The sequence below is a fragment of the Vanacampus margaritifer genome, chromosome 6, assembly GCF_051991255.1.
Source record: "Vanacampus margaritifer isolate UIUO_Vmar chromosome 6, RoL_Vmar_1.0, whole genome shotgun sequence".
NCBI classification, from domain to species: Eukaryota; Metazoa; Chordata; class Actinopteri; order Syngnathiformes; family Syngnathidae; genus Vanacampus; species Vanacampus margaritifer.
In genome coordinates, this window is record NC_135437.1 from 2,945,002 (window position 1) to 2,969,624 (window position 24,623).

General features: G+C 41.4%; 1 protein-coding gene across 6 annotated transcripts in view; it reads right to left on the reverse strand.

Moving 5' to 3' along the window:
* Window positions 1-453: 453 nt before the first annotated feature.
* Window positions 454-24,623, reverse strand: part of LOC144053687 (serine/threonine-protein kinase WNK1-like) — a 50,785-nt gene continuing 26,615 nt past the window's right edge. For 3 of the 6 annotated variants that reach the window (XM_077568392.1, XM_077568393.1, XM_077568394.1), the window contains exons 11-29: window positions 24,387-24,470; window positions 23,956-23,991; window positions 23,449-23,592; window positions 23,163-23,261; window positions 20,603-20,676; window positions 20,360-20,522; window positions 20,157-20,273; window positions 17,280-17,393; window positions 16,241-16,289; window positions 16,019-16,162; window positions 11,677-12,608; window positions 10,693-10,767; window positions 10,469-10,570; window positions 10,095-10,395; window positions 8,678-8,843; window positions 5,280-5,473; window positions 4,498-4,653; window positions 4,059-4,291; window positions 454-3,619 (exon numbers count right to left, since the gene is read on the reverse strand). In XM_077568392.1, the coding sequence (XP_077424518.1) occupies window positions 3,236-3,619; window positions 4,059-4,291; window positions 4,498-4,653; window positions 5,280-5,473; window positions 8,678-8,843; window positions 10,095-10,395; window positions 10,469-10,570; window positions 10,693-10,767; window positions 11,677-12,608; window positions 16,019-16,162; window positions 16,241-16,289; window positions 17,280-17,393; window positions 20,157-20,273; window positions 20,360-20,522; window positions 20,603-20,676; window positions 23,163-23,261; window positions 23,449-23,592; window positions 23,956-23,991; window positions 24,387-24,470 (3,567 nt within the window). In that variant the 3' untranslated portion in view covers window positions 454-3,235. The remainder of the gene's footprint in view (window positions 3,620-4,058; window positions 4,292-4,497; window positions 4,654-5,279; window positions 5,474-8,677; window positions 8,844-10,094; window positions 10,396-10,468; window positions 10,571-10,692; window positions 10,768-11,676; window positions 12,609-16,018; window positions 16,163-16,240; window positions 16,290-17,279; window positions 17,394-20,156; window positions 20,274-20,359; window positions 20,523-20,602; window positions 20,677-23,162; window positions 23,262-23,448; window positions 23,593-23,955; window positions 23,992-24,386; window positions 24,471-24,623) is intronic. The other 3 variants (XM_077568396.1, XM_077568398.1, XM_077568397.1) reach the window with 3 other exon arrangements.

Here is a 24,623-nt window from a genome sequence, read left to right on the forward strand (position 1 = left end):
ACAACTTTTATTGGTATAACTTGATCGTGACTTTTTCCTTCTACTCTCTAATGTGGCTACAACTTAACAGTATCAGACCGAACATGAACAGCCCTCCCAATAAAGGCACACACAAACTAAGGGAAGACAGTATAAAATAATTTAAATAAAATCGATTCTGAATTGTACTAAATGAGAATTGTGATTCTTATGAGAATCTATTTTTTTGCCACACAACCTAATGAGCAGTGTTGTGTGCACCAAGCAAGCAGGTGCTCGTCAAAAAATGAGATTGTCCTCAAAAAGTTGAATAATTTCCATAATTCCATTCAAAAAGTCAAACTTTCATAGGGCCCACAACTTTTGATTTCAAGTATTTTATACCAACGCGTAATTCAAGTCATGACTTGACTTGACCATGGTCCATCCACATGTAATGTTCCAAATACAAAAATACGCAAAATCAACAATATGGGCAATGTACTTGATTTTTATTTATTTATTTGTTTTTACATTTTGTACAATGTGGAAAATACACACAAAAACCATGACACCGACTCACAAGAAATCAATACAGAAAGAATAGAATTGTCAGTAGCCTTGTGTCTTTTTTGTTTTTTTGGAAGTCCTTCATGGATCTTTTAAGCTTGTGCTGTACAGTGGCTGTCAGATTGAACACCAGTGAAGCTGGCATGCAGAAACACATTTTAGTTATATATGCCGCTATTGAACTTGAGCCTGTGACATTAACAATGCAAACCGGGGGGGGGGGGGGGGGACAATGTCGTGATGACCCGAAAAGGCAAACAATCCTCAATAGTACTCCCATATCAAAAAACAGCTAAATCAGTAACCCTCGTCGGTATGCAAATGACTCCATGAACCCTCCATCCCTATAAAACTTTGCATATTCTGCATTGCAGGAACTTATTTTTTTCTCTAGAGAAGATTTAACTAGTCGTCCAAACTACGAGCAGGCCGCTGGAGCGCCTCTGTGAAATGGTTTAACGAGAAATACACACACACACACACACAAAAAAAGCTAACCGAATGCATAGAATGAGAACTAGAAGCAGTGAATAACCCGGAGAACATTTCCAACCTCTACATTGTTCGCGGTGCGTTCACATTGCGTACGGGGACTGAGATGGGACATGTGGGGAAAGAGCAGTTTGACATATTCCATATCCTTCACATCCAAGTTAAGGTCCATGTATAAGCACACGTTAGGGTCACTGTTGACTGACTAAACATTTTTCTATATCGGACCTTGACTACTGTATGAAATTTCTGCACGCTAGTGACACCTACAAGTGAAAACAAAGAGTGTACTGGTAAATGTCCTTAAGCTGGATATCAAAGAAATGGAATAAACGTTCCACCGGCTTGTCATAGAACTTATCAAAAGTGAGGATGCAAGGCACTAAAATGTTCCTCACGTTTGCGGGGGTAGAGTGCGTGTGCGTTCTCTATTTAAAATAAAAACAAACAAAAAAAGGAGTAGATAGCCGCACATTGAACTACAGTATGTACAATAAAATAGAAAGCAAGAACGTAGGAAGGGTGGTGGTCGTTTGGGCAGGGATGTCATAGATAGAAGAGCTTCATATACAGCAGGATGAAGAGTACATCGAGATAACAAACCCTGCAATTGCACTTTTATATTCCTTTAACTACATGTTGTTTAACAACCTTTAATAGTAATTACAGTGAGACAACATCAAAATCTGATGGCTGAATACAGGTCCATAAAGAACATTTGTTTATTAAATAGATAATAATAATAATAATAATAAAGACCACAGAAAAGGAGGGAACCCCACTAATGAAGCGGCAAATCATTTTATGGGCTGTCTGAAAACTAACAAAAGAAAACTATTCGGCTTGCATGCGAGTTATGTGGCTTTGTGTGGAACCAAGGTGGGATTCGTTCAATTCAAGTGTAAACCAACAACAACAAAAACAAAACACCCCCCGAGCCAGATTGTGATCTATAGCAGCATCACCTTCACTTCGCGGTGCTCAACACCTGGATGCCTTTTTTTTGTTTTTGTTTTTTTTTAAATTATTATACGACTCGGAATTTGAATGTGTGTAGAAAACGCGAAATCACAAATGACAGCAGACATAAATATGCTGAATATCTTATGTACAAAAATGTATTCAGGGAATAAGGCCACAGTTACAAAAGGGGCAGTTACATCTTTTCTTATTTCAATTATTGCATTGACGTCACTTTCTAAGCCTTCATTATACTCCTGCTCAACTTACTGACTCTTTCTACTTTCTCTCATTATTTCCCTCTCACAGTCACAACTTCACCTCCCGCCTCACAAACAGGTTTATATTTACTCCGCGTACACGTCCCACTTTTGGCATGGAATGACAACAACGCTAGTAAGTACATTAGTGACAAAAAGTTCTGACGCTGGGCTTTTGGGTGCAAATTCGGGGTGACTTCAAATGCACGAGAACCGTCACAGGTTGACTTTATTTGGACTTTGTCTAAACTTTTGAATACTTCTCTACTTTATACACGACTCGCTGGTCTCTTAAAAGGAGTTGAATGGCAAATTTCACAAGTTTTCAAGGCCGTCCCCTTCTGTCTTTCTGTGACTTCAGAGACTGAAAGCATCACAGAAAGCTAGATGAGTATACTGACACAGGTGCCTTTCTGGGACTCTTCTAGTCTGTTTCAACCTGCTGATGACAGTCTGACAGTTTGACGCTCTAAGCTTAGATTCATCAGATGACCAATATACATTTCCACTTGCATGCCTTTATGCAACTCACCCAGTTGTTCTGTTGCCACCTGCAGATGACGCCGTGACGCTCAGTGGCCTCTTCCCTCCGACTACATCCTATTTGAAGCCTCGAAATGGTGGGGGAAAGAGTCGGGAGGAGGCATAGAAAAGGTCAAACTGCGTTCACCTGTCAAGGTTCTCGTGTATTTTAAGTCCAACCTCAAATTTCACCCAAAATGACTAATGGCAAACTTTTTGTTCATGGTGCACGTCTGCCCTTAACCGAAGAAAATAAAGACATCTTTGGCTGACCAATCAGCTCGTCACAGCTCAATTTCACAGCTAACAGGCGGGCCAGAGTGTATGCTGTGTATTTGTGTGTGTATTGCACGCTCCCTCCGACGGGGCCCGGCAGACTTCAATCTGCCTGGGAGGACGACATGTAATAATTGTATATATTTTATATTAAGCACAGAGAGCTGGTTCTTGCGCGTGCTTCCAGCTGGACTGGGCTACGTAGGCCTTAAATTGGATCCTCCCTGGCTGACTGATTTCTGGGTGGCTGACGCTGCGGTCCCCATGTGGTACCCTTGGTGCATGGACACCGTGGCGGTCATGGGCTGTTGGTACTGGGCGGGATTGAGCATGCCGACCTGACAATTGGCCGTGGGTCCTGCCCACTGAGGAGCGCTGTACGAGGCAGAGGTGTACCCGTACCCGGGACCGACCGGTCCCAGAGAGCCTTTCCGGGGGCCCAGGGGTACAGAGGGATTGGCGGGGTTGGGGAGGTGGGCTGTGGTAGAGGTACTGCTACTAGTGCTGGGAGGCGTGGGAAGGGATGGGCAGAGGTAGCCGGGAGCTGAGAACTTGCGACCCATGTTGGCAGGAGGGATTACCTGTAATTGAGAACCAGAAAAAAGATCATTAGATTAGAGAAAAAACCCTGTATATTTGCACATATATTTTTTTTATCCTCAATTATAAGCCTCATTCTGTTTTTGCTCAGACCAAAGCAAATGTACTACTTTGGCACCATCTGGTGGAATCTTGGTGTCATAAGGTCTAACGTATTGATAGTTCAATTAGCCCTGTGTGTGTGTGTGTGTGTGTGTGTGAAAGGTTCACTGTATATTACGTTTTGTGACTTTTTATTGGGGGATTCGAGGATGCAATTTTTCAATATTAATGGCTTAACAAACGAGATGTTTTTGGGTTTTCCTGAAAAGTGACAACTTGGGAGATACAAGGATTCCACCCAACGCCAGCGATATGTGCCTTGGCTCAATGAAGGTTGGCAAACACTTTTGAGTGGTCCGAAGTCATTGCATATCTTACATCATGTCCCTGAGCTGTCTGTGGTCCGGTTTTAGGACCCCTCTTGCCCTGCGAGAGACTGATGTCTTTGGCCCAGTTATCCACCAGCTGGTGCAGGTCATCCGTAAAGGTACCCTTGCATTTCTGTGTGTTAGCGGCAGTGGCAATGGAAGCCGGCCCGCTCGCATGTGTCAGGGAGAGCGAGTGGTTCTGGTAGGGACCCGCACCATTTGTGGAGGTGGTTCCACTTGCTCCTTGGAATACAAGAGACAAAACAAAAAGGTCAGGATGGTGGGAACAAGGAGTGGCAGGAGGGGACAAATCAAAATGGACAGTGTATAACAGGAAAAAATCTTGTTCACATTTCAGACTGTGTACTTTTTTATGTTTAGTCTTTTACTTTTGCTAGCTCTACGGTCAAGGAACGCAGCTCGGTGAGTGAAAATTTTCACATACATACCTGTGGAGACACTGCTGAGACTGGGCAAAGATGGAGAGGATCTGAGCTCTTGTAAAGATGTCCCAACTCCTGTTTGGGAAGGCTCGGGAGCCAAAGGTGTACTTTGTTTCGGAGCAGACTCACAGCCATGAGTACTGTGAGATGAGGCCGGACAGCCTGAACACATCAGACAAGGGTGACTGAATCACAACTGAACCACACCATTGCACAGGGTGTCCGGACATTAGACAACTGACATTAGCTTTCTTTTTTATCTTTGTGTGTGAGGTCTGCCAAAGATTAAAAAAAATAAATCTTTTGACGTTTGAAAAATGTTTTGTGTGTACCAGGCTGAAGAAAGAGTATAATGTATAAATAATGTTAAAGTAATTAGCAGTATTAATGGTATTAGTAATAACTTAATGATATTAATTGTAGCATAAGACTCATGTTGTTACTGCATTTTGCACTATTCTACAGTATTTTCAGGGAGTATTTGTAATTGTAATTTTAATTTGACTTGATCTCACATCAGATGAATGTAAGGTTTTGTGTCTTCATGCACTTTTATACTTTATTTTGCACAGACAGGTGGACACTTGAAATTTCATCGTACATACTACAAATATGCCATTTTATCCATCCATTATCAGAACCGTTTATCCTAGAGTCGCTAGCGTGCATGAGCCTATCCCAGCTGTCTTCGGGCAGTTGGCGAGGTAATGTCGTTTTACAACACAATCATTTCCAGACTTTTTGCAGACCCTGTCTATTCGCCCAACTGGCCAGTGGTCTTTTCTTACAAGAGAATATGGGGCTTGGTTGTCCACTGCTTCGGGGAGATTTGTGGCTTTTGCTCTTGAGCCTGCGACGTCCTCCTGCCATTGCCACAGCAGGAGAAAGGACAGAAGGAGGAGCTGTTTTCCCCAGTCGAGTGAAGAGTGCCTCGATTTCCTCTTTCTGACGGGTCTGCAGGGCCTGGACCTCCAGCATGTGTCTGGAAAAGCAGCACAGAGGCATTCAATAGGATCCACTGACATACTAACACGAGTCACTTTGCCACTATACCCAACCAGCACAACACCAGACGGCCTCCATTGCATTTCCATTACACGAGGCGCGTGTGTGGTTGTGCCATAACATAAAAAAAAAAAAATGCTGTTACAAGATGGGGCTACATTGCAAAGTATAGCCCGTCAAATGCACAAAAGTTTTTAACATATAGACAAAAAAGCGGTTTCCGGGTTTTAAAACAGCGAGGCATAGGCGTCCGCCGTCCAGCCAGTGTCAAGTCAAAAATACACAATATACGCAGTACAAACATTAGCATTTTTCCAATTTCATATGTACCATGGATTAAATAGTGCAATAATGATTTTGAGACCGGCATGCGAAACTTGTCGTCAATGCTCATTCATTATGAATGGAAAGCTCAGTTTCATTCATTTGGCTGTCTCTATGAGTCAAAAGCTTGTCATCCTCACTCTACGACGTCCAAAGCCCCTCGGGGGCCACAAAGCCACCATCCCTGAGGTGGGAGCCATGACAATGGGCCAGTGGGATGACGGGGCGCCAGGCTGGGGGCTGGTTGCAGCTCTCATTCAAGTGACTGGGAGCACATGACCCGGTGAGCGGCGTGTGCGCTCACATTTTTTATTTTTTTTACCACAATAATTAAAAATTCATCCACTAGTGGTACATGTTAACTCATTCACTGCCATTGATGGCTATAGACGTCAAAAATTAATTTAGACTATTTCTATTAGTTTCACTTTTGTTAACAAGAGTATGAAAAAGTAGTGAAGTCATGTGATTAATTGCAATTCTTAAATTTCCGCTATCTTGGACTGTAGGATACCTTTATCTCCAAACTTGTGTTTGTTAGGTGACCTAACAACAACTGACTTACCACATAAACAATTTCAATCCACACTTGTAGCCCTTACTATCGCAAAAAAACAAACAATTTTTGTTAACTGGAAAAATAAACTCTGAATATCGACCATCTAACCTCCTCATAAATCACATTTTATTGAAAAAAATATCTGCCTCAAATAAAAACCAAATATCAAAATTTATAGAAACATGGTCTACGTATATAGAATATTTTAACCTAATTCTGGTTACTTAATTCTGCCTGTTAGCGAGAGCCACCACATCGTGATAACTTATATTGATGTTTCTGTATTTGGCAATTTGTAACTAATGGTTGTGTTTTTATAGTCAGGAAACCAGTTGCTGCCAACAGGATCGAGCAGATTCACCTCCAATGGGCACTAAGGGTTAATATTTGGATTCACTGCATGCCAGGGGGTTAATTTTATTTTTTTGTATGTGGGTGAATATGTGTATGTGCGTGCGTGCATTCATTAGTTCACCTAAAACCTATATAAAAAAATAAATAAATCCCATACCGTTTCCCTAAACCGAACACTTCCAGCCAGAGTTAGGGGGTTGGGTGCTGTTCCCCCTGGCTGGCGTGGGCGGGTCTGCCCCTCTGTTGGCTGCTGGGTGGCGGCTGCGTCTTGGCCGGTCCCTGGGTCTCTTGGGGGATGCTGCGTTGCGGGACTCTCCCTGGTGTCCGGGGCGGCGCCGCCCCGGCGATCTGGGCCCGACGACGCGGTTCGGGGCCTGTGGGCCGCCGGGGTGCCCCGTGGTTCCCTCTCCCCTCCCCCTTCCTTCCCCTTGCTGCCTCTCCCTCCTCGCCTCTCCCCGCCCGTCCTCCGCCTCCTTGTCCCTTCTCCCTCGTCACCCTTCCTCCTCCTCTCCCCCTCTCTCTGCGGCCCTGCCGCTGCCTCCTGCCCTTCTTGTCGTCTCCTTCCCCCTCCCCTGGGTCGAGCGCTCCTGCTCCTGGGTTTGCTCTCCGGCCGATGGCCCCTGCGGGGCCCGGGGGTCGTCCTTTGGCGCTGCCGCGGCCTGGGGGGCCCTGAGGTGTTGCGCTTGCTCTGTCGTGTTGCGCTTGCTCTGTCCTGCCGGGGGACGACGGCTCCCCTCTTTGGTGGAGATTTTCATGCATGCCAGATCCACCACACCAGCATCTATCGAAACTCAGACACAATCTTCCTCAGGTCATTGAATCGGTGGAGGCTGGTGTCTGTGGATCTCACTCTGCTTCGTCTGTCCTTCCTTCCTTTCCTTAGTCTCTCCTTTGGTCTCTTGAGGTCTCCCTGATTTGTTGAAATTTAGATGTCTCTGGGGTTGGTGAAGGACTCTGGTTGGTGGCCTAGTGGGTGCTGTTTGGTCGGTGCTGGATTTCACTTTCCTTTCTTTTCTTTGGTCCTTCCTCGGGTTTCCTGACGGCCTCACGACTCTGGCTGGAAGTGTTCGGTTTAGGTGAACGGTATGAGATTTTTTTTTCCCAATAGGTTTTTCCCAATAGGTTTTAGGAGAACTAATGAATACACACTCACTCGCACGCACGCACATACACATTATCACCCAAATACAAAAAATAAAAATAAAATAAAAAAGGAGAGCAATGATGATGACATGTCAAATCGGTAAAATTACCAAATGAACAATACTGAGCTCTCCAGGAAAAAAAATTGCAATTCAAAATTTCAATCGGCCGATGTCCCTAATATTTTTCTTTTAAAGATTATTAAAAAATAAGGGGCATCAGACAATTACATTTTTAAATTGTGATTAATCGCATGACTTCAATAGTTAACTCGCAATTAATCATAAATTTTATATCTATTCTAAATGTACAATAAACAAATTCTAGGTTTTACTACTACTACTTTAATACTCTTGCTAACAAAAGTGGAATTTTTTTTAACTAACCAGAAATAGTTCAAATGAATTTTTGACGTCTATAGCCGTCAATGACAGTGAATGAGTTAATTTGTAAATATGGTTCAGCGTTGTAAAACTAATATGGTTATTGCATATACTGTATTTTTATGACTTTGGTGACGGCCAGCATGCGCCTCTGCCTTGCACGCGTAAAACCAGGAAATAGGCGTGTGCCACAGAGTTGGCCACTGAATCGCGGTCAGCAAATTAGATGACAGTGACGACACGGCCCCGCTCGGCCCTCGACGACCGGTGCTGAAGAACCACCACCGAGATGTTTCTGGCGGTTCAATTGTAACTACTCGGCCCCGAAAAGGCACATGGAAACGCAAACATCCGGGGGCAACAACTCAGCGTGGAGCCGGTCTAGTGGAAAAGCGGCAATACTGAAGATGTCAAGTACCTTTCTCTGAGACGACTAACTTCTTTCTGCAATGCTTCGTCCTCAGTTCCCGAGTCGTCGTCATTGTCGCTGCTGTATGGGGTGTGTGCTTTGTGAGAGTCCAAAGAGGAGGGCCCGTTTTGGACACCCGAACCATGTGATGCGCTGGAACCTGCTGCTGATGTCACTGAGTGGAATTGACAAATCAGAATTTGACTAAGGTCGGCTTGACCACTTAAGCAGAGTACACACATTTTCCCTTCCCTTGCGATCAAAGTCAGCAATAGCCCGGTTATCGAATATCACTGAAAGATTACCCAGGGCAATTTTACTGGGTGTGGGATGTGTTAAGACTGATTTTGCCTCACCAATGTGCACATAAAACGGTTAGGGCTGACAAACGTAATTTTTTCAACATGTTGAATACTTGCTATGGCAAATCCTTAAGTGCACATCAATACCAAATTGCGCAGAGCCACAAATTGCGTGATCGGGATGTGAAACGTAACAAAAGCCAATGTGCTCTTTACACAAAATGCTGCAACATTATGTCCGCTGGAGATACAGCGACTTTTGTTCTTCCAGTTTAGCAAACTACAACAGCTGTGTATGCACAACCAAGTATGAGGATTTAAAAATATATTCATTTTTTTGTTCCAAAAGCAACACAAACAATACCATAGCCATTATTGTGTTCCAATGTGCACATTGACATCCAAATTCATTGTTGTAAGCAGCCATGGGTTTCCCAGCGATGAGTAACTCGTGATTACGCACTGCTCTGTGATGGAGCTTTTTTTCATTGCAGGCCCATATGTGATATGCATCGGATTTTTTTCAAGCAACGTGAACAGTATAATTCCAATTCTTTTATACATATCTCGGAGATGTAGTGGTATAAACGCTCATCCGCACACGTCCGACCTATACATCAAAAGCCAAATATGCTCCCCCTGCAGGCGGAGGAGTACACATGGGAGACTACTAACAATCTTCGCGAATCTCAGAATTTGACGGTGTGACGTCTTTAGTAAGATGTCTCTAATTGCCTCCTCCCGCCTCATTCCTCTGTCATTCTGAAATGAGTCAGTGCATGTGGAACTATATTTACGTACATAAACACTGTCACATTCTCTTCATATTAGAAGTCACATTTTTTTTGTAATGAGCACGAGTACTTAAAAAGAAAGGGGTGGGGCCTGGGCAGGAAACGTACAATTATGAAGATGTGTATATTATTCTGTATTAGTTATCTCAAGTTCAACAGACACTTTTCCTCATCATGTAGGGTCTCAACATTTTAAACGTTTATATCGGTGTAACGCCCTTTATTTGCACCCTGTTAATTGTTGTGAAAAATCTGATCCATAAAAGACAAGGCAAAGTGAACTACTCTTGAACTAGGATCCTAGCAGAAGCTGATTAACCCGCTACACACCTGTGACTGAAAAGCGCCCCACTTTCGACGGAGCAGTTTGTCCTGATGAGGCATTGGTGCTGGTGGAAACCTGGAAACGCCCTATCGCTATGGTGGAAGAACGAGACGAGTCCCCGTTGTTATGGTCCGTTTCACACACTGCGGTGGACAGAGTGGACGAGCGGTGAAGAGTGTTTTCAGGGCTTGAAGGGGAGGATGAAGAAGAGGATGAGGAGGTGGATGAGGGTGTGAGGGAGGAAGAGGAGACAACACTGGCAGGATCTGAAACGCCACTGGACGCACCCTCGGGAGCAACAGACACCTGGGCATAGAGATGGTGGAATTTTAATGAACCGTTTATGGGGTTTGATTATCTCAGTAAACACTGAACCTACTTTGAAACGACCAAGAGTGAAACCGGCTGCGGGAGGTTGGACAGTCTCTGGGCTCAGAGCTCTCCTCAGCTGGGCATCCAAATTACCCAGAGGCTGCTGTGACTGTTAGTAAAAAAAGTAAGATATAATTTACTCTCTTAGGTATAAAATAGTAACACCCTTTCATATAAAAGGGTATAAAATCCAAGTACAATAACAGTACCATTGTAAACAGAAAATATCACCTGATTAGGACCAGGTAATGGGGGTAAATTGTCCGAGGGCAGTGTAACAGCTTGGTCAAACCCAGTAGGTAAAGTCTACCAAGACATACAACAAATAAGGAATAATGTATTATGGTATGAGCACAAATATTGCTAATAGGAGTACACCGATCGATCTGCCCCAATTTCCCTAATTTTGGGGGATCGTTGATCGGCCGATCCCTTAAATATAAACCGATCTTTTCCACTAATCTCTTCTCCCTCAGAGGTCTGAAAAAGTCAGCCACTGTTCTCTTCTACTGAGATGACTTTTCATTTTTATTTGAGAGAACTACCTAATGTACAGTTAAAACAACTCGCTTGTATTATTTCACAGATCATGTTCAATGTTTTCCAATAAAATAAGATTGGAACTCTAAAGGTGTATGCTGTTTGTTATGAAAAAAATCGGGATCGGCATATCAGATTTTTTAAAAGATCGGAGATTGGTAATCAGCCAGAAAATTGTGATCGGTGCACCCCTAATTGTTAACAATAAAAGCAAAATGCATCTATGAATGTTTGAAATCAATTGGAACGGCATTAATCCATTCCACTCCACACACACCAAAAAAAAAATTTATCTTTTTTTTAATATAGCACTGTACTGTCTAAAATAAACACAGGAATCTACAGAAATAACCTGACAAAGTGTAATTTGTGTAAATACTGTAGTATTTGTTAGGGATACACAAATACTAATAGTGGTGTGTCTGTTCATCAATACTGTACTGCGCACAGATAGCATATCAGTTGCACAAATCATGCTCTTCTTCAAAATGGATAAGGATGTTGGTACATGCTGATTCAACAGAAGTTGATAGTTTCTTATAAACGAATATAGGACTTTGTTAGTTTCGCCTATAACACAAATATTAACCTAACATATTGTGACACACAAATGTGTATTTTGTACTGTACCTGTATTTTGCGTAATGTTGATTGAATACTCAATTATTCACTAACCTGTGCCCTCTGCTTGGATGGAGGGGTCTGGGCGTGTCCTGCAGGGGTTAACCCCTGACCTGGGGTAGTTATAGACAGCGGAGTGACGGCCTGTACCCCAGAAGTGAGTGGGAGGTTTGAGGGAGGCACCAGAGCGGCACCAGGAGGAGGGGAGGATGTTCCAGTGGGAGGGGACGAGGTCCCGGTGTTTTGACTAGGATCCACTGATGCGCTTGAGGAACTTGCACTCTGGTCTTTAAAAAGTGATCGCAGCTTTTTGTCAAGGGCTTGGATATCATCTCTACCCGCCGCTTTGGTCTGGACCTCGGCACCCTCAGACTCTATTGGTTGGGGTTGGTTCTGGCTGGGCAATGGCTGAGATGCATGTGCGGCTGAATTCATAGGTTGGGAAGCTGTTGGAGCACTGTTAAACTGTTGCGGCTCAGAAGCAGGGACAGAGGCTGTATTAGTGCTCTGCTGGGACATGTGCACTGCTGGGACGGATGTTGGCACGGCTGGTGCAGAAATAGAGGAGGAGGCGGGGACACTGACACAGGGTGCAATCTGCGAGGCAGCCGCTTCATGTGACGTGTGGGTCGGTGGAAGGGACTCACTGGTGACAGGAGGTGGCATCTGAGACTGAGTTGATACGGTTGCAGGAGAAACGCTTCCATTCGGTGGATGCGTCTGAGGTGTTGCAGCGGATACGAGCCCGATAGAGGGCAAACTGGAACTAGTAGTGGAGGGTACTGCTTCGGAAGGAACCACAGCACTCTGAGTGTTTGGGACTAGTCCAGCATCACTAGATGGGAATGTGCCAGCTTCCTGATCAGCGCTTGGAGGATCAATCATGCTGCTACCTCTTTCTGCATGATCCTGCCTCATTTTGCTGAAAGCCTCTTGCAGAATCCCAGAAGGTGCAGACAGAGAAAGGCCTGATGTCATAGTGGGCCCTGGAGAAAGAATCACTTTTTGTTAAAATGTTTGATCATATTGCATGCATTTACATATGGACGAACAGTGGTAAACATGGCTTCTCCTTTCTGGTGTATACCATATGCATTGAGCTTATTGGTGAAAGATTTCCTTAAATTAATTCTTTATTTTCATAAATGTGAGAATGACATACCGTAATAGAAAGAACAGCAAAACAGACAAGATCAAAATACTCAAATTGCACAATGCATTCAAAAAGGAGTAGTAGTCTGGCTGGAAGTGTTCGGTTTAGGGGAACGGTATGGGATTTTTTTATTTATTTATAGGTTTTAGGTGAACTAATGAATACACACACACACTCGCACGCACGTACACATATTCACCCACATACACGCACGTACACATATTCACCCACATACACGCACACACACACACACAAAAAAATATATATATATATAAATTAAAAAAGGAGAGCAATGATGATGACATGTCAAATCGGTAAAATTACCGAATGAACAATACTGAGCTCTCCAGAAAAGAAAAAGGAAAAAACAAAAAGGAGTAGAAAGTAGGGTTGGGCTGTATTCCAAATTTGACAGTTTTACCGTCTCCACATTTCACCAGGGTATACGGTAATACCGTTGCTAATTTTAGACTTTTTTTTTTCTTTTTAAAGACTTATTTTGCGCTGAAAACCAAAAGCCAATCTGTCTAGAAGTTAATGGTCACAGATCTGTTCACTGTGTGCTCCGGTTGCATTTGTAACTATCTTTTGTGTGACGGAGCGCATTTAAATGTCTGTCACTCCATTAAAGCACGTCTTTGGGTGAAGTGTGCAGCTGACGTGCATGCGCTCCTTTTACGCTGAGGAGACAAGCTCAGATAGCATTACCGTAGCATAAACTGCTTCCTGCTTTTTGGCACGCTTCTGGATTTCATATGGACTTAATAGTACCGGTAGTTGGTAAACGAATCGTGGACTCTGCGACAAACTCATCTCTTTGCAGCAGTGCATGAGCGAGGGATATTGTTCCTCAGATACAGGTAGATCCGGAGATACGAAGTAAATTCCATCCCACACCGTTATAGTCCTCATGCAGATTTTGCATACAGGCCTCATCGACATTTGCTGCCAAATAGCAGTAGCATTTTTTCTTTTCTTTTTAGGGGGCCGCTTAACCGAGGTTTGCTGACTGGTCATTTTGTTTCGCCGCGTCTTATGAGCGGTCATGTGAATGTCAAATGACTAACAGCTTACTATTAATTTTAAACTGTTACAATAATATTAATTGTTATAGTATTACTAATTTGAAAACACAACTACAAATGTTGTGTTATCAAAAAATTATGTTTAATATCATAATAGGTCATTATACGCTGCAGTTTTCTTTCTTTTTTTAAATGACAGTATTGACAGTGACACCGTTTATCAAAATATTAAAGTTAAAGTACCACTGAGTGTCACACCCACGTAAGTGGGGCAAAATTATTTCTCCGCATTTGACCCATCCCCTGAGGGAGCGGTGAGCAGCAGCAGGGGCCACGCTTGGGAATCATTTGGTGATCTTACCCCCCCATTTCCAACTCTTTAATGCTGAGTGTCAAGCAGGGCAGCAATGTGTCCCATTTTTATAGTCTTTGGTATGACCCGGACAGGGATTGAACCCACAACCTCCCAGTCTCAGAGCGGACACTCTACTACTAGGCCACTGAGCTAGTAAAAGCTATTACTGTAGTAATGCAAGGACACCAAAGGGGTTGTCTGAGGGAGGCAGTCCTTTTTTAAGGTTTTTAAAATGGTTAAGGCTAGACCTACTGTACTACTTGCCGTCATGTATAAATATGCAATTATGTGCAAAAGTCTATGTAAAATACAGTTTTTAACCTTTTTTCACATTTTGTACAATGTACATTTTCTTTGAAAATAAATTAAGATTGAATGAAGATTTAGGGCCGTCAAATTTAAAGCGTTAACTCTGGAGATTAAACTCTTTAAAGTGCTAAAAAAATTAACTTTTTAAAAAGTTACCAGCTTTATTTACTTCCTGTGGCGGCCTTTAACCTCGGCCAAACTTTGAGTCACTGGCAAGGTGGATAAACAGACTATGGGTAGTTTTACTCTCTGTTTTACTTGCTTGATACTTGTTAGAGGAGTCTTAAGAAATTTGCACACTTAGCAAAGCAAATTAAAATAACATATTGTATGTCTTTGGCGTATCATCTAAGAGCAAGTTACCTCCACAGGGCCTCACAAACAAATGTTGGAGTGTGGTGCACGTCAGAACTAAACCGAGTGAGGAGTTTTGAAAATTGTTTATATAAGTAAGATGTCTGTAAAGCCAAGTCAGTTTTTATCATTTTGTTCAATAGTTGTATTTTACAGGAAAAGTACATAAAAAAAAAAAGCTATTAGAATTGTCTTTGAATATAAGTCACATTGCAGGGTGTGATGCCCAATTCAAATTGTTTGTTAAATCTAATCTTTTTATTTACTTGTTCACATGACAAAAACAAATGTGACTACTAATGTGAACGCAACTCGCCCGTGATGTGACTAGCATGTGCAAGAAGCACACATCGAGTACCGTGAACCCAAAACAACGACATCACGTTGCAGTGTTTACAGAAGTAAATATAGTCCTCAGGTACCGACTGCAACGTTTTACCTCCAGCCAAGCCGCTGAGGCAAGCGACTTTTATCAGTGCCATATGCAAATTTAGCTGTGCCAACGCGTGCTACTGACTGGTGGACTGAAGACTTCCGGGTTAATCAGCAACAGCGTGACATAGATGCGGTGCGTTCTCCTCCTCCCCCCAAACCATTTAAGAGCTGGTTAGTGTGTCTTTCCACTGTGGCATGCCGCTGATTGGTGAGCCTGAGGGAGCCCTTTACACAACCGCAGCTTTGACAATCTCAAATTCACGTCTGAGATCTCAATTTCGGTTCCAAAAACGATAAATCAGTCCTAGCTGCCACAAACGTTTATTTAGCTAGTCGACTAGTCACTGATATTAATAACGCAGTTTAAGATAAATAGCACTGAATTGTATAAAACCATAATAAAGGAGTATAAGTGAAACCAAATAAGCTAACTGATTTTACAAAGTGTAATTACTGTAACTAAGATTCCTGTGTCAGATTTGTGCCTTAAAAAGGTGTGGCCTTATAAAAGTCTGAGTGTGAAATGCGGCCTACTTGTGTGTTTGAAAGTCCTATTCAATAAATGGCAGAATGCGAATCGGCACTGCAGTGTCTTACTTACATAATTTTATTGTTTGTTTGTTTATTATTATTTTTACCTCACTACAGTGCAAGTGTATCTGAAGATAACTTATAACACAAATTTTGGGCAAGCAACGGCTCATAATTTGGAAAAGTTGTTTAGCTGGAGCACTCTTAAGTCATGACACCACTGTATAGTCGTACCTGGGCCAGGCTCATCACCAACAGAAGTATTAGCCGAGGACGCACCAAAAAACTGCTCTCTCAAACGGGACTCCGGTACTGGGCTTACAATGAACCTTCGTCCTGCTGAATGCACTACCTGGGCTGTAGTGCTGGGCGAGATTCCTGTGGGAATATGCACATGCTAGATGTTAAGTGGCAAAATAATTCACATTGATATGGGAACGAGAAAGGTCTGTGTACCAGGCAGCATGGGAACTGAAAGCTCTGGCTGCTGTTGAAGCTCAGTCATCTGTGGATAGACCAACAATTACATGAGCCTGGTAAAGAACTTAAATGACAATTTGGTTTGATTCACACTGCATGGTTTGAGTGAAAGCATTTAGATGTTTTTCCTATTAAGTGGCTTATGACTCATGGCAGCAGAGGAAAATCAAAACTACCTTCAGATCACAATCAAGCCTCTTGTAAATGTGGATTAAATTCAGATGCTTATCGGATATTTGCCAATGCGAGTGAACAGCTACTGTAGTTAATGAACAGATCGGCTATAGCCTGTGAAAAATAGGGATTGCATTGGCATTGGACACGGCAAGTGTCAATCTGGCCTTTAACTACCTACTAGGGGTGTAACGAAAACTGATTTGAATCTTAAAATTTGATCTAAAAGACGCGTATGCATTGTCGCACCAACTAATGAATGGGTCTCGATGTAGCTTAAGTTTTTCACCAATCGAAAAATTATAAAATGGTATAAATTGGGTTGATGTTGCTGATTATTTCTTGTCATTTTGGGCCATTGGAGAGCTTCTAACTGTTACCTGATAATTCAAAATTACAAAATTTACAAATACACAATTTTTAACTTTGATAAAACTCCGACGAACTGCCACATTTACAGTACTGACAAATTAATTGAAAAATGCAGCAGGGAGTTTTTCCTTACTACTGTTGTCGTTGTGCTTGTCAGAGGTTACGTGCAAGGTTAGACATTGCCGTGGAGAGCCTTGAGGTGACTCTTTATTTTGATTTGGTGCCTTTTTTCATAATTTCATAATTATTGATTTAATGTTTATTTCTTGTGTTTTGTAGTGCTAGAGGGTTAGGCACAGAAAATTAAGTTAAGTTTTTGCTTCTGCCTACAACCTTTCTGTTGTATATTTATGGAATCTGTTTATGTCTGTTGAATTTCTTTACATTTATCTTGTCAATGAACATAATATACATTTTCAATCATTAGTTCATTATGATTGTCCATTTTCAACAAAAACTATCAAATTACCTGAGGAAAGGCTTCTTTCATGCCCTCTCCTTTCTCATCAGCCATTTCAATGACTTCACGGACCTGCTCGATAAAGGATTCTCGCTCACTTTCCAGGATGAACTCACTCTCAACCTGAAACAGCAAACAAGCATAAGTAAATCCTAATTTTGTTAGAGGTAGACAACAAACACAAGTAGGATTAAATGATTATTTGCATTTGCAATATGATTGCAATATGTTAAAACGTAAACTGCAAAGGCTGCTAACTGAATGGTCAATGGGAGCGGAGCAGAGCAGAGCAGGCAAAGATGTCAACACTATAATTAAAGCCTACTGCGGAATGTTTGGTTTCACAAGACCATGAGGCTACTATCTAACATGTTAGAAAAAGAAAAGAAATACGTGTGTGTTGTGTATTTTGTGTTTTCCCAGCTGCCATCTTTTGTGTTTATGCAGCTATGCCATAGCATCAGGAGACTCAGATGCAGGGCTTGCATAAGAACTGAACTCTTTTTTGCGCCCTTTGAGTGTCCAGCACAGGTCCTTGCCACAACACTACATCCCCCAAAGAATTCTCAGGTCTAAAAATTTTTTACTTTTTTTTTTAAATTGTCTGGCAATTTACAGAAAAATGCATCCAAGCTAATCAGGAGAAGCTACATCATGCAACAAGACAATGACCTAAAACACAATGCCAAGATAAAAAAAAAGGACTTTATCAGCGGGGGAAAGTGGAAGGTCTTAGACTGGCCAAGTCAAGCACGAGACCAAAACCGGATGGAGCTTGCATTTTAAATCCTAAACAGGGTTTTTCCAGGGAACAAAAGGCGGCCACCTCCACCTAATTTGCACACCACCTCCAGCCTGAGCCACTGATATCGCTCAACACAGCACTCCAGCTGTGTTGATTGAGCTTGGCAGAAACGCATTTTAACTGCAGTTGTAGTGTTGCGCCATTATGGAGGCGCTATATCAACAGCAATGCACCGGAAAGACTTGAAGCAACAACCAAAGAAAAAACTAACTTTTTTTTTTTTAAAAACTTTAATATACCGAAGAAGAAACAGATCATGGAGCAACCGTTGCGCATGCCCATTTCCAGAGGTGGCGCGCTCCAGCCATTGCCAAAGTCATAAAGTCATAAAAACACATTATATACAATAAACATAATAGTATTTTACAACAACGCTGAACTATTTTTACAATTTAGTGCTAGTGGATGAATTTTTAATGATTGTAGTTAAAAAGTGACAACAATTAATGGCAACTTTGTATTCATATAATTTCTCATTTTTAGTCCCGATCGTAAAATAGCTGCAGGAGTGCGGCTGATAATGGTATAGGTCACCGCCGCGAGTACCGATATCTTAAAATAAGACTGGTATTGGCACCAGTATATATAATATATAATATAAATAGATTATATAATCTATAATCAGTTTGTCACCCATCATAGTCAGGATGATACCACCTCTGCCTCATTTTGATCCAGGAAAAAACCCTGCAGAGGAGACTGAAGGGAGAAACCCCCAGAAACAAACAAGAACAGAAAGAGGCGGCAGTAAAAGCCTTGAAAACCATTTAAAATGAATTATGCAACAACTTGGTGAGGTCAATGGGTCGCAGGCTTGATGGAATTATTGCAAGTAAGGGTTACACCACCAAATATTAAATGTTATTCACTTGAAGTTAATTTAATAATGTCTGCTGGGTGGGTTCAAACAAAAGGTTCTCTGTCCTGAGTTGTTCAATACATTTAGATGTAAAGATCATGAAATAAAATCTGGAATTCTGAACATTAGTCTCATATTCACTTTTTGATCTGAAAGACACGACTTGAGTCTACAACAAAGGAATTAACATTGTCGTTCCAATACTGTATGTTTGTATCTGTATGGCAGAATTATGTTCTAGTAAACGCTTACAACAGGGATGTGATTTGACCAAAGTGAAATTATCTGAAAATTTAGCCGGGGGTCTGGGGGCCGCTGGCACCCAGCTAGGTCTAGGGCAGTGCCCTGGTGGGGGGACACGGGGGGCAAGGCCCCCCGGAGCTCATGGGTTTTCCGTGTTTTTAAGTACTTTCAATGCCATGACAAAGAAATAGACAAAACAACAGCATAAATTTTCAATGTATATTGAACTATCCCATATAAAATGGCAGTTTTAGTCAACTCAAAATCAGTCACATTCAAAAACATTGGACTGTCTTTGCTTTTAAAAACTATCACTGAGAATATCATCATATCTAACTAATGTGATTACTAAGTTAACACATAAATAATGTTGAAGAGTTCAAATTTCATGAACAAATAATTGTATCATGACCAAATGAAAAGTAACTCATATTAGAGCATACCACAAATGTCTTTGTTATAGCAGAAGATGTTATCTGTCGGAGTCATGTGCATACACAATGAACTACTAAAAAAAAAATAAAAAAATAAAAATCTGATTTTTTTGGGGGGGGGGGGGGAGATAAAAAAAGCGGAATTCCGCGAATTAGCGGAAAAATCACATCCCTGTTACAAAACTGGAAATATGAAAGAAAAGTTTACACCTGTAATTGTAGTAAATAAACTGTCTTTCATATTAATGGGCTCTTTGCACAAATTCACTACTCCCTGAACTCAGTACCACTCCATTGTCGTTGTGGTTACTGAGGTCAGGCACACCTGGATTAAGCAGTTTGTCCAATCATGAAAGACAGGAAATGAAGGAGTGATATTGAGTTCAGGAAGTAGTGGATTTGTGCAAAGATATATCTTAAATATATCTATATATAATATCTATATCTTAAATATTTAGGGCAAAAAATAAAATCGAAATTACATTATTTCTTCAAATCCTTCAGCAATACATTTCTGAGTAATATTTAAAGGAAAAATATATTACCATTATCTGTGCAATCTCCTCTGGATTATCACCATCAAGATCAAATCTGAAAGTCACCATTTTCCTGTTGTGCGTTTCCAGCTGGCACTCTGCCACTCTGTCTCCTGCATTTGAGATCTGCAAAAAAAAGATTTGCGTTCAATTTGTGTCGGAGCAAGGAGTTTAACAACAAACAAATCTGGAAAAAGATTTGAGAAGCCTACACTTATAACGTTCAGTTTGGCCTTGGTGCCCTTGTCGTGACGAGAGCGGCTGCGGACGGACCGTCGCTGGTACCGCTTTAGTGAGCGGCCCTCGTGGCGGCCTCCTGATGTTGAGGAGCCCTCATTGCCGTCACTTAGACCTGAAGCTGCGTCTGACAAACAGCTGAAAAAGAGACATATCCATAAGAGAAATGTACAAGATAACTTGCTTCTATTCTGAAAGTATGAATCTCTCCTGCTTACCTTTCCACAGACGGCGGCACAAGAGAGGAGTTCGCTGCTGACTGCTCAGCTGATGTTGACTGAGTGGCAGAGGCCTGAAAAACAACACTAGACGGTAAACCTCACTTCGCCATTAACTCGGGTGTTTTGTCTTGGCATTTATGCTGCGGTAGTTAAATTAAAGAATTTTGAGAATGGAGTATGTGTGCGTGTGTGTAGTGTTACTTCTAGTTACAGGGTGCCCAGAATTATTAGGCAAGTTGTATTTTTGAAGATTAATTTTATTATTGAACAACTATGTTGTCAATGAACACAAACGACTCATAAATATCAAAGCTAAATATTTTTGAAAGTTGGAGAGGGGCTTTTTTATTATTAGTATATTAGGAGGATATCTGTGTGTGCAGATGACTATCAACTGTGCATAATTATTAGGCAACTTAACAAAGAACAAATATATACCCATTTCACTTATTTATTTTCACCAGGGAAACCAATATAACAACTCAAAATTTACAAATATACATTTCTGGCATTCAAAAACAAATCAGTGACCAATATAGCCACCTTTCTTTACGAGGACACTCAAAAACCTGCCATCCATAGATTCTGTCAGTGTCTTGATCTGTTCATGATCAACATTGTGTACACACGTGTACCAGCAACCACAGCCTCCCAGACACTGTTCAGAGAGGTGCACCGTTTTCCCTCCCTGTAGATCCCACATTTGATGAGGAGCCACAGATTCTTTATGGGGTTCAGATCAGGTGAACAAGGAGGCCATGTCATTATTTTTTCTTCTTTTAGACCTTTTCGGCCTAGCCACGTATTGAAGTACTTGGATGCGTGTGATGGAGCATTGTCCTGCATGAAAATCATGTTTTTCTTGAACGATGCTGAATTCTTCCTGTAACCACTTCTTACAGAAACTGGCAGAATGATTGGGAATTGAGCTTGACTCCATCCTCAACCTGAAAAGGTCCCACAAGCTCATCTTTGATGAGACCAGCCCATACCAGTACCCCACCTCCACCTTGCTGGCATCTGAGTCGGAGTGGAGCTCTCTGCCCTTGACTGATCCAGCCACGGGCCCATCCATCTGGCCCATCAAGACTCACTCTCATTTCATCAGTCCATAAAACCTAAGAAAAATCAGTCTTATGATATTTCTCGGCCCAGGCTTGACCTTTTATCTTGTGTGTCTTATTCAGTGGTGGTTGTTTTTCAGCCTTCCTTACCTTGGCCATGTCCCCGAGTATTGCACACCTTGTGCTTTTGGGTACTCCAGTGATGTTGCAGCTCTGAAATATGGCAAAACTGGTGGCAAGTGGCATCTTGGTAGCTTCACGCTTGATTTTCCTCAGTTCACGGTCAGTTATTTTACGCCTTGTTTTTTCAACATGCTTCTTGCGACCCTGTTGACTATTTTGAATGAAATGCTTGATTGTTCGATGATCACACCTCACAAGCGTGGCAATTTTAAGAGTGCTGCATCCCTCTGCAAGACATCTATTTTTGACTTTTCGGAGTCTGTCAAATCTCATTTCTGACCCATTTTGCCAGAAGGAAGTTGCCTAATAATTACGCACACCTGATATAGGGTGTTGCCGTTATTAGACCATACCCCCCCCCTTCTCATTATAGAGATGCACATCAATGATAATGCTTCATTGGTAGTAGGCTTTCAAGCCTATACCGCTTGGAGTAGGACAACATGCATAGAGGATGATGTGGTCAAATATCCATTTGCCTAATAATTCTGCACTACCTGTATGTTTGATATCACTTTTTATCAGACTGATACCAGTATGAGAACTCAACTCTAGAGTAGTTACTGATACCAACACCAAGTAGGGACTTACTTTTATATTATCTATACAAAATATTTCTCCCAAAAACAACAATTTCCTAATAAGATGATTACAGTATCTATCCAATTAGCGTTATATACAAAAAAAAATATATTATAATTTTTTTTTATCACAACATGGTATGTTTGTTATGTCTGATGGTGGTAAAAAGTAACCAAGAAATAACACTAAACTATTATCTCATATTTTCTACTATTTTCTCATATATTCAACTAACAATTATTCTAATAAGTGATTTATCTGTCTATTATCTTCTGGATTAATCAATGAATCAGATTGTCCAATCCAATTTCTCAAAAATTGACAGCAGAGAATGCAAACAAATTGATTATGATTCTGCTACTGGTTTGTTAAAGAAAATGCAAAACTGTTGATCATGTTTTCCAAAGTAAAAACAGATGAAACACAAACAATCAGTCTGACTTTATGGAGGACTACAGAAGTCTGAGAATATTAATTTAAGAAGATAAATTTGTATAAATTATTGGAATTTCAACTTCAACAGTCTCTAAACCATTAGTCGATTATCAAAATAACTGTGAATTGATTTGATCATTGATTAGTTGTTGATTATTTGTTGCATTTCTAATTTATTTACATTTTTTACTCAACCTTCAATAATGAAAAAAAGAGTAAGGAGTTGGAGCCAAAATGTTACAACCTAAACCACAAATACCTAACCACACACATTGATACAATGCACGGAGTACCTGCAGTGCAGAGAGGCAAGATGCCTGATAAAGGAAGAATAGATGCTCTGCATTGGGCGGTGGAGACAGGATAAAAGAATTTGGACTACTGGCCCAAGACTAACAGTCATGCAGGAAGTGATCAGCATGCAGAGATGACAAAACAAGCAGAAGATAAAAAACAAAATGGGACAGCCATGGTAATGAGAATCACAGAGAAGCGCAAAAATAATGTTGTGTGAGAAATGTAGGCAGCAAAATGGGGAGTGGAATAAAAGAATGAATGAATACATATGTATGCTCTCACCTGTAACGGTTGAGTTGCAGCCTGTGCCTGTGGTAGAGAAGAGCTTTGAATGACCGAGTTGTTCTCTGGCTGCTGCTGCTGTGGTGATGGTGGTGGAGGGGATGACTGAGAGGATGGAGGCATTATCACTTGTTGGGTGGGAATCTACAAGGACCAAAGATTAAGGATTAATTAGCTAATTACTGAAATCTTGATTCCTTTACAATTTAAGCATCGTGTCTAGAAGACACATTTCATCTACTTACCATTTTTGTGTGTGTTTTTTAACAGTACTCAATTGTCAGTTTGTTTTAATTGTCTAGTTTGTCATTGATCTTGGACATTCAACAGGCATACAGTACAGATTTTGGTGTATATCCAAGTTATTTGACTTTTAAAAATGTTTATGCGGAGGCTGTAACATGTTTTATGGAAAAGCTAAAAAAAAAAAAAAAAAAAAGGCAACAGACATCAATTAAACGCACCCACAAAAAAAAGCGAGGAAGAAAAATGAGACATTTTATGTACCTTAAAGGGTAGTGATGGTTGGTAGTATACTCCATACTATAAGAAACAAATAAGACAGGGTAAGAGTGCGAAAGTTGGAAATTGGAGAAATTAAAAAGCAAACGATGAATTGGGGATTCGGAACCTGCTCCATCACTGCCACCCGAGCCAGCACATAGCAGCTTGAATCGTTAACGCAACATTATCCGAAAATCATCTGCAGCAATAGCTGACAAATTTGTTTAAATGGATGCCTTTAGAGAGTGAAAATATGACAATTTCCTCTTAGTACACTGCAGTGCTGTTATAATGACAGGTGAGTGAATAGACTTACGCAAGTGTGTTACTTGCAGCCCATGCAATGCTTTTCCTCAAAACAGGTTATTTTATGGTGCTTCTTGACTTGGTGTGAAACTGCCCGGAAGAAAATTACTATATAAACCTGTGAATACCTGCTGTGGGGCTACTGGGACAGACTGGCTGCTGGGAAGAGTTGAGACAAGTTCGGCTTGGAGACCTGGCATTTGGGGTTGACCCTTTAACACAAAAGATAAAACATCAGCATGACAAAGGTAAAAATAAGATGACTGATAAGGCTACATTCACACTGCAGGCTAATGAGAGGCAAATCGGATTTTTTTTTCCCCCCCAAATGCGTATCTGGTTCTGACTTTTTTTGTCGGTATGAA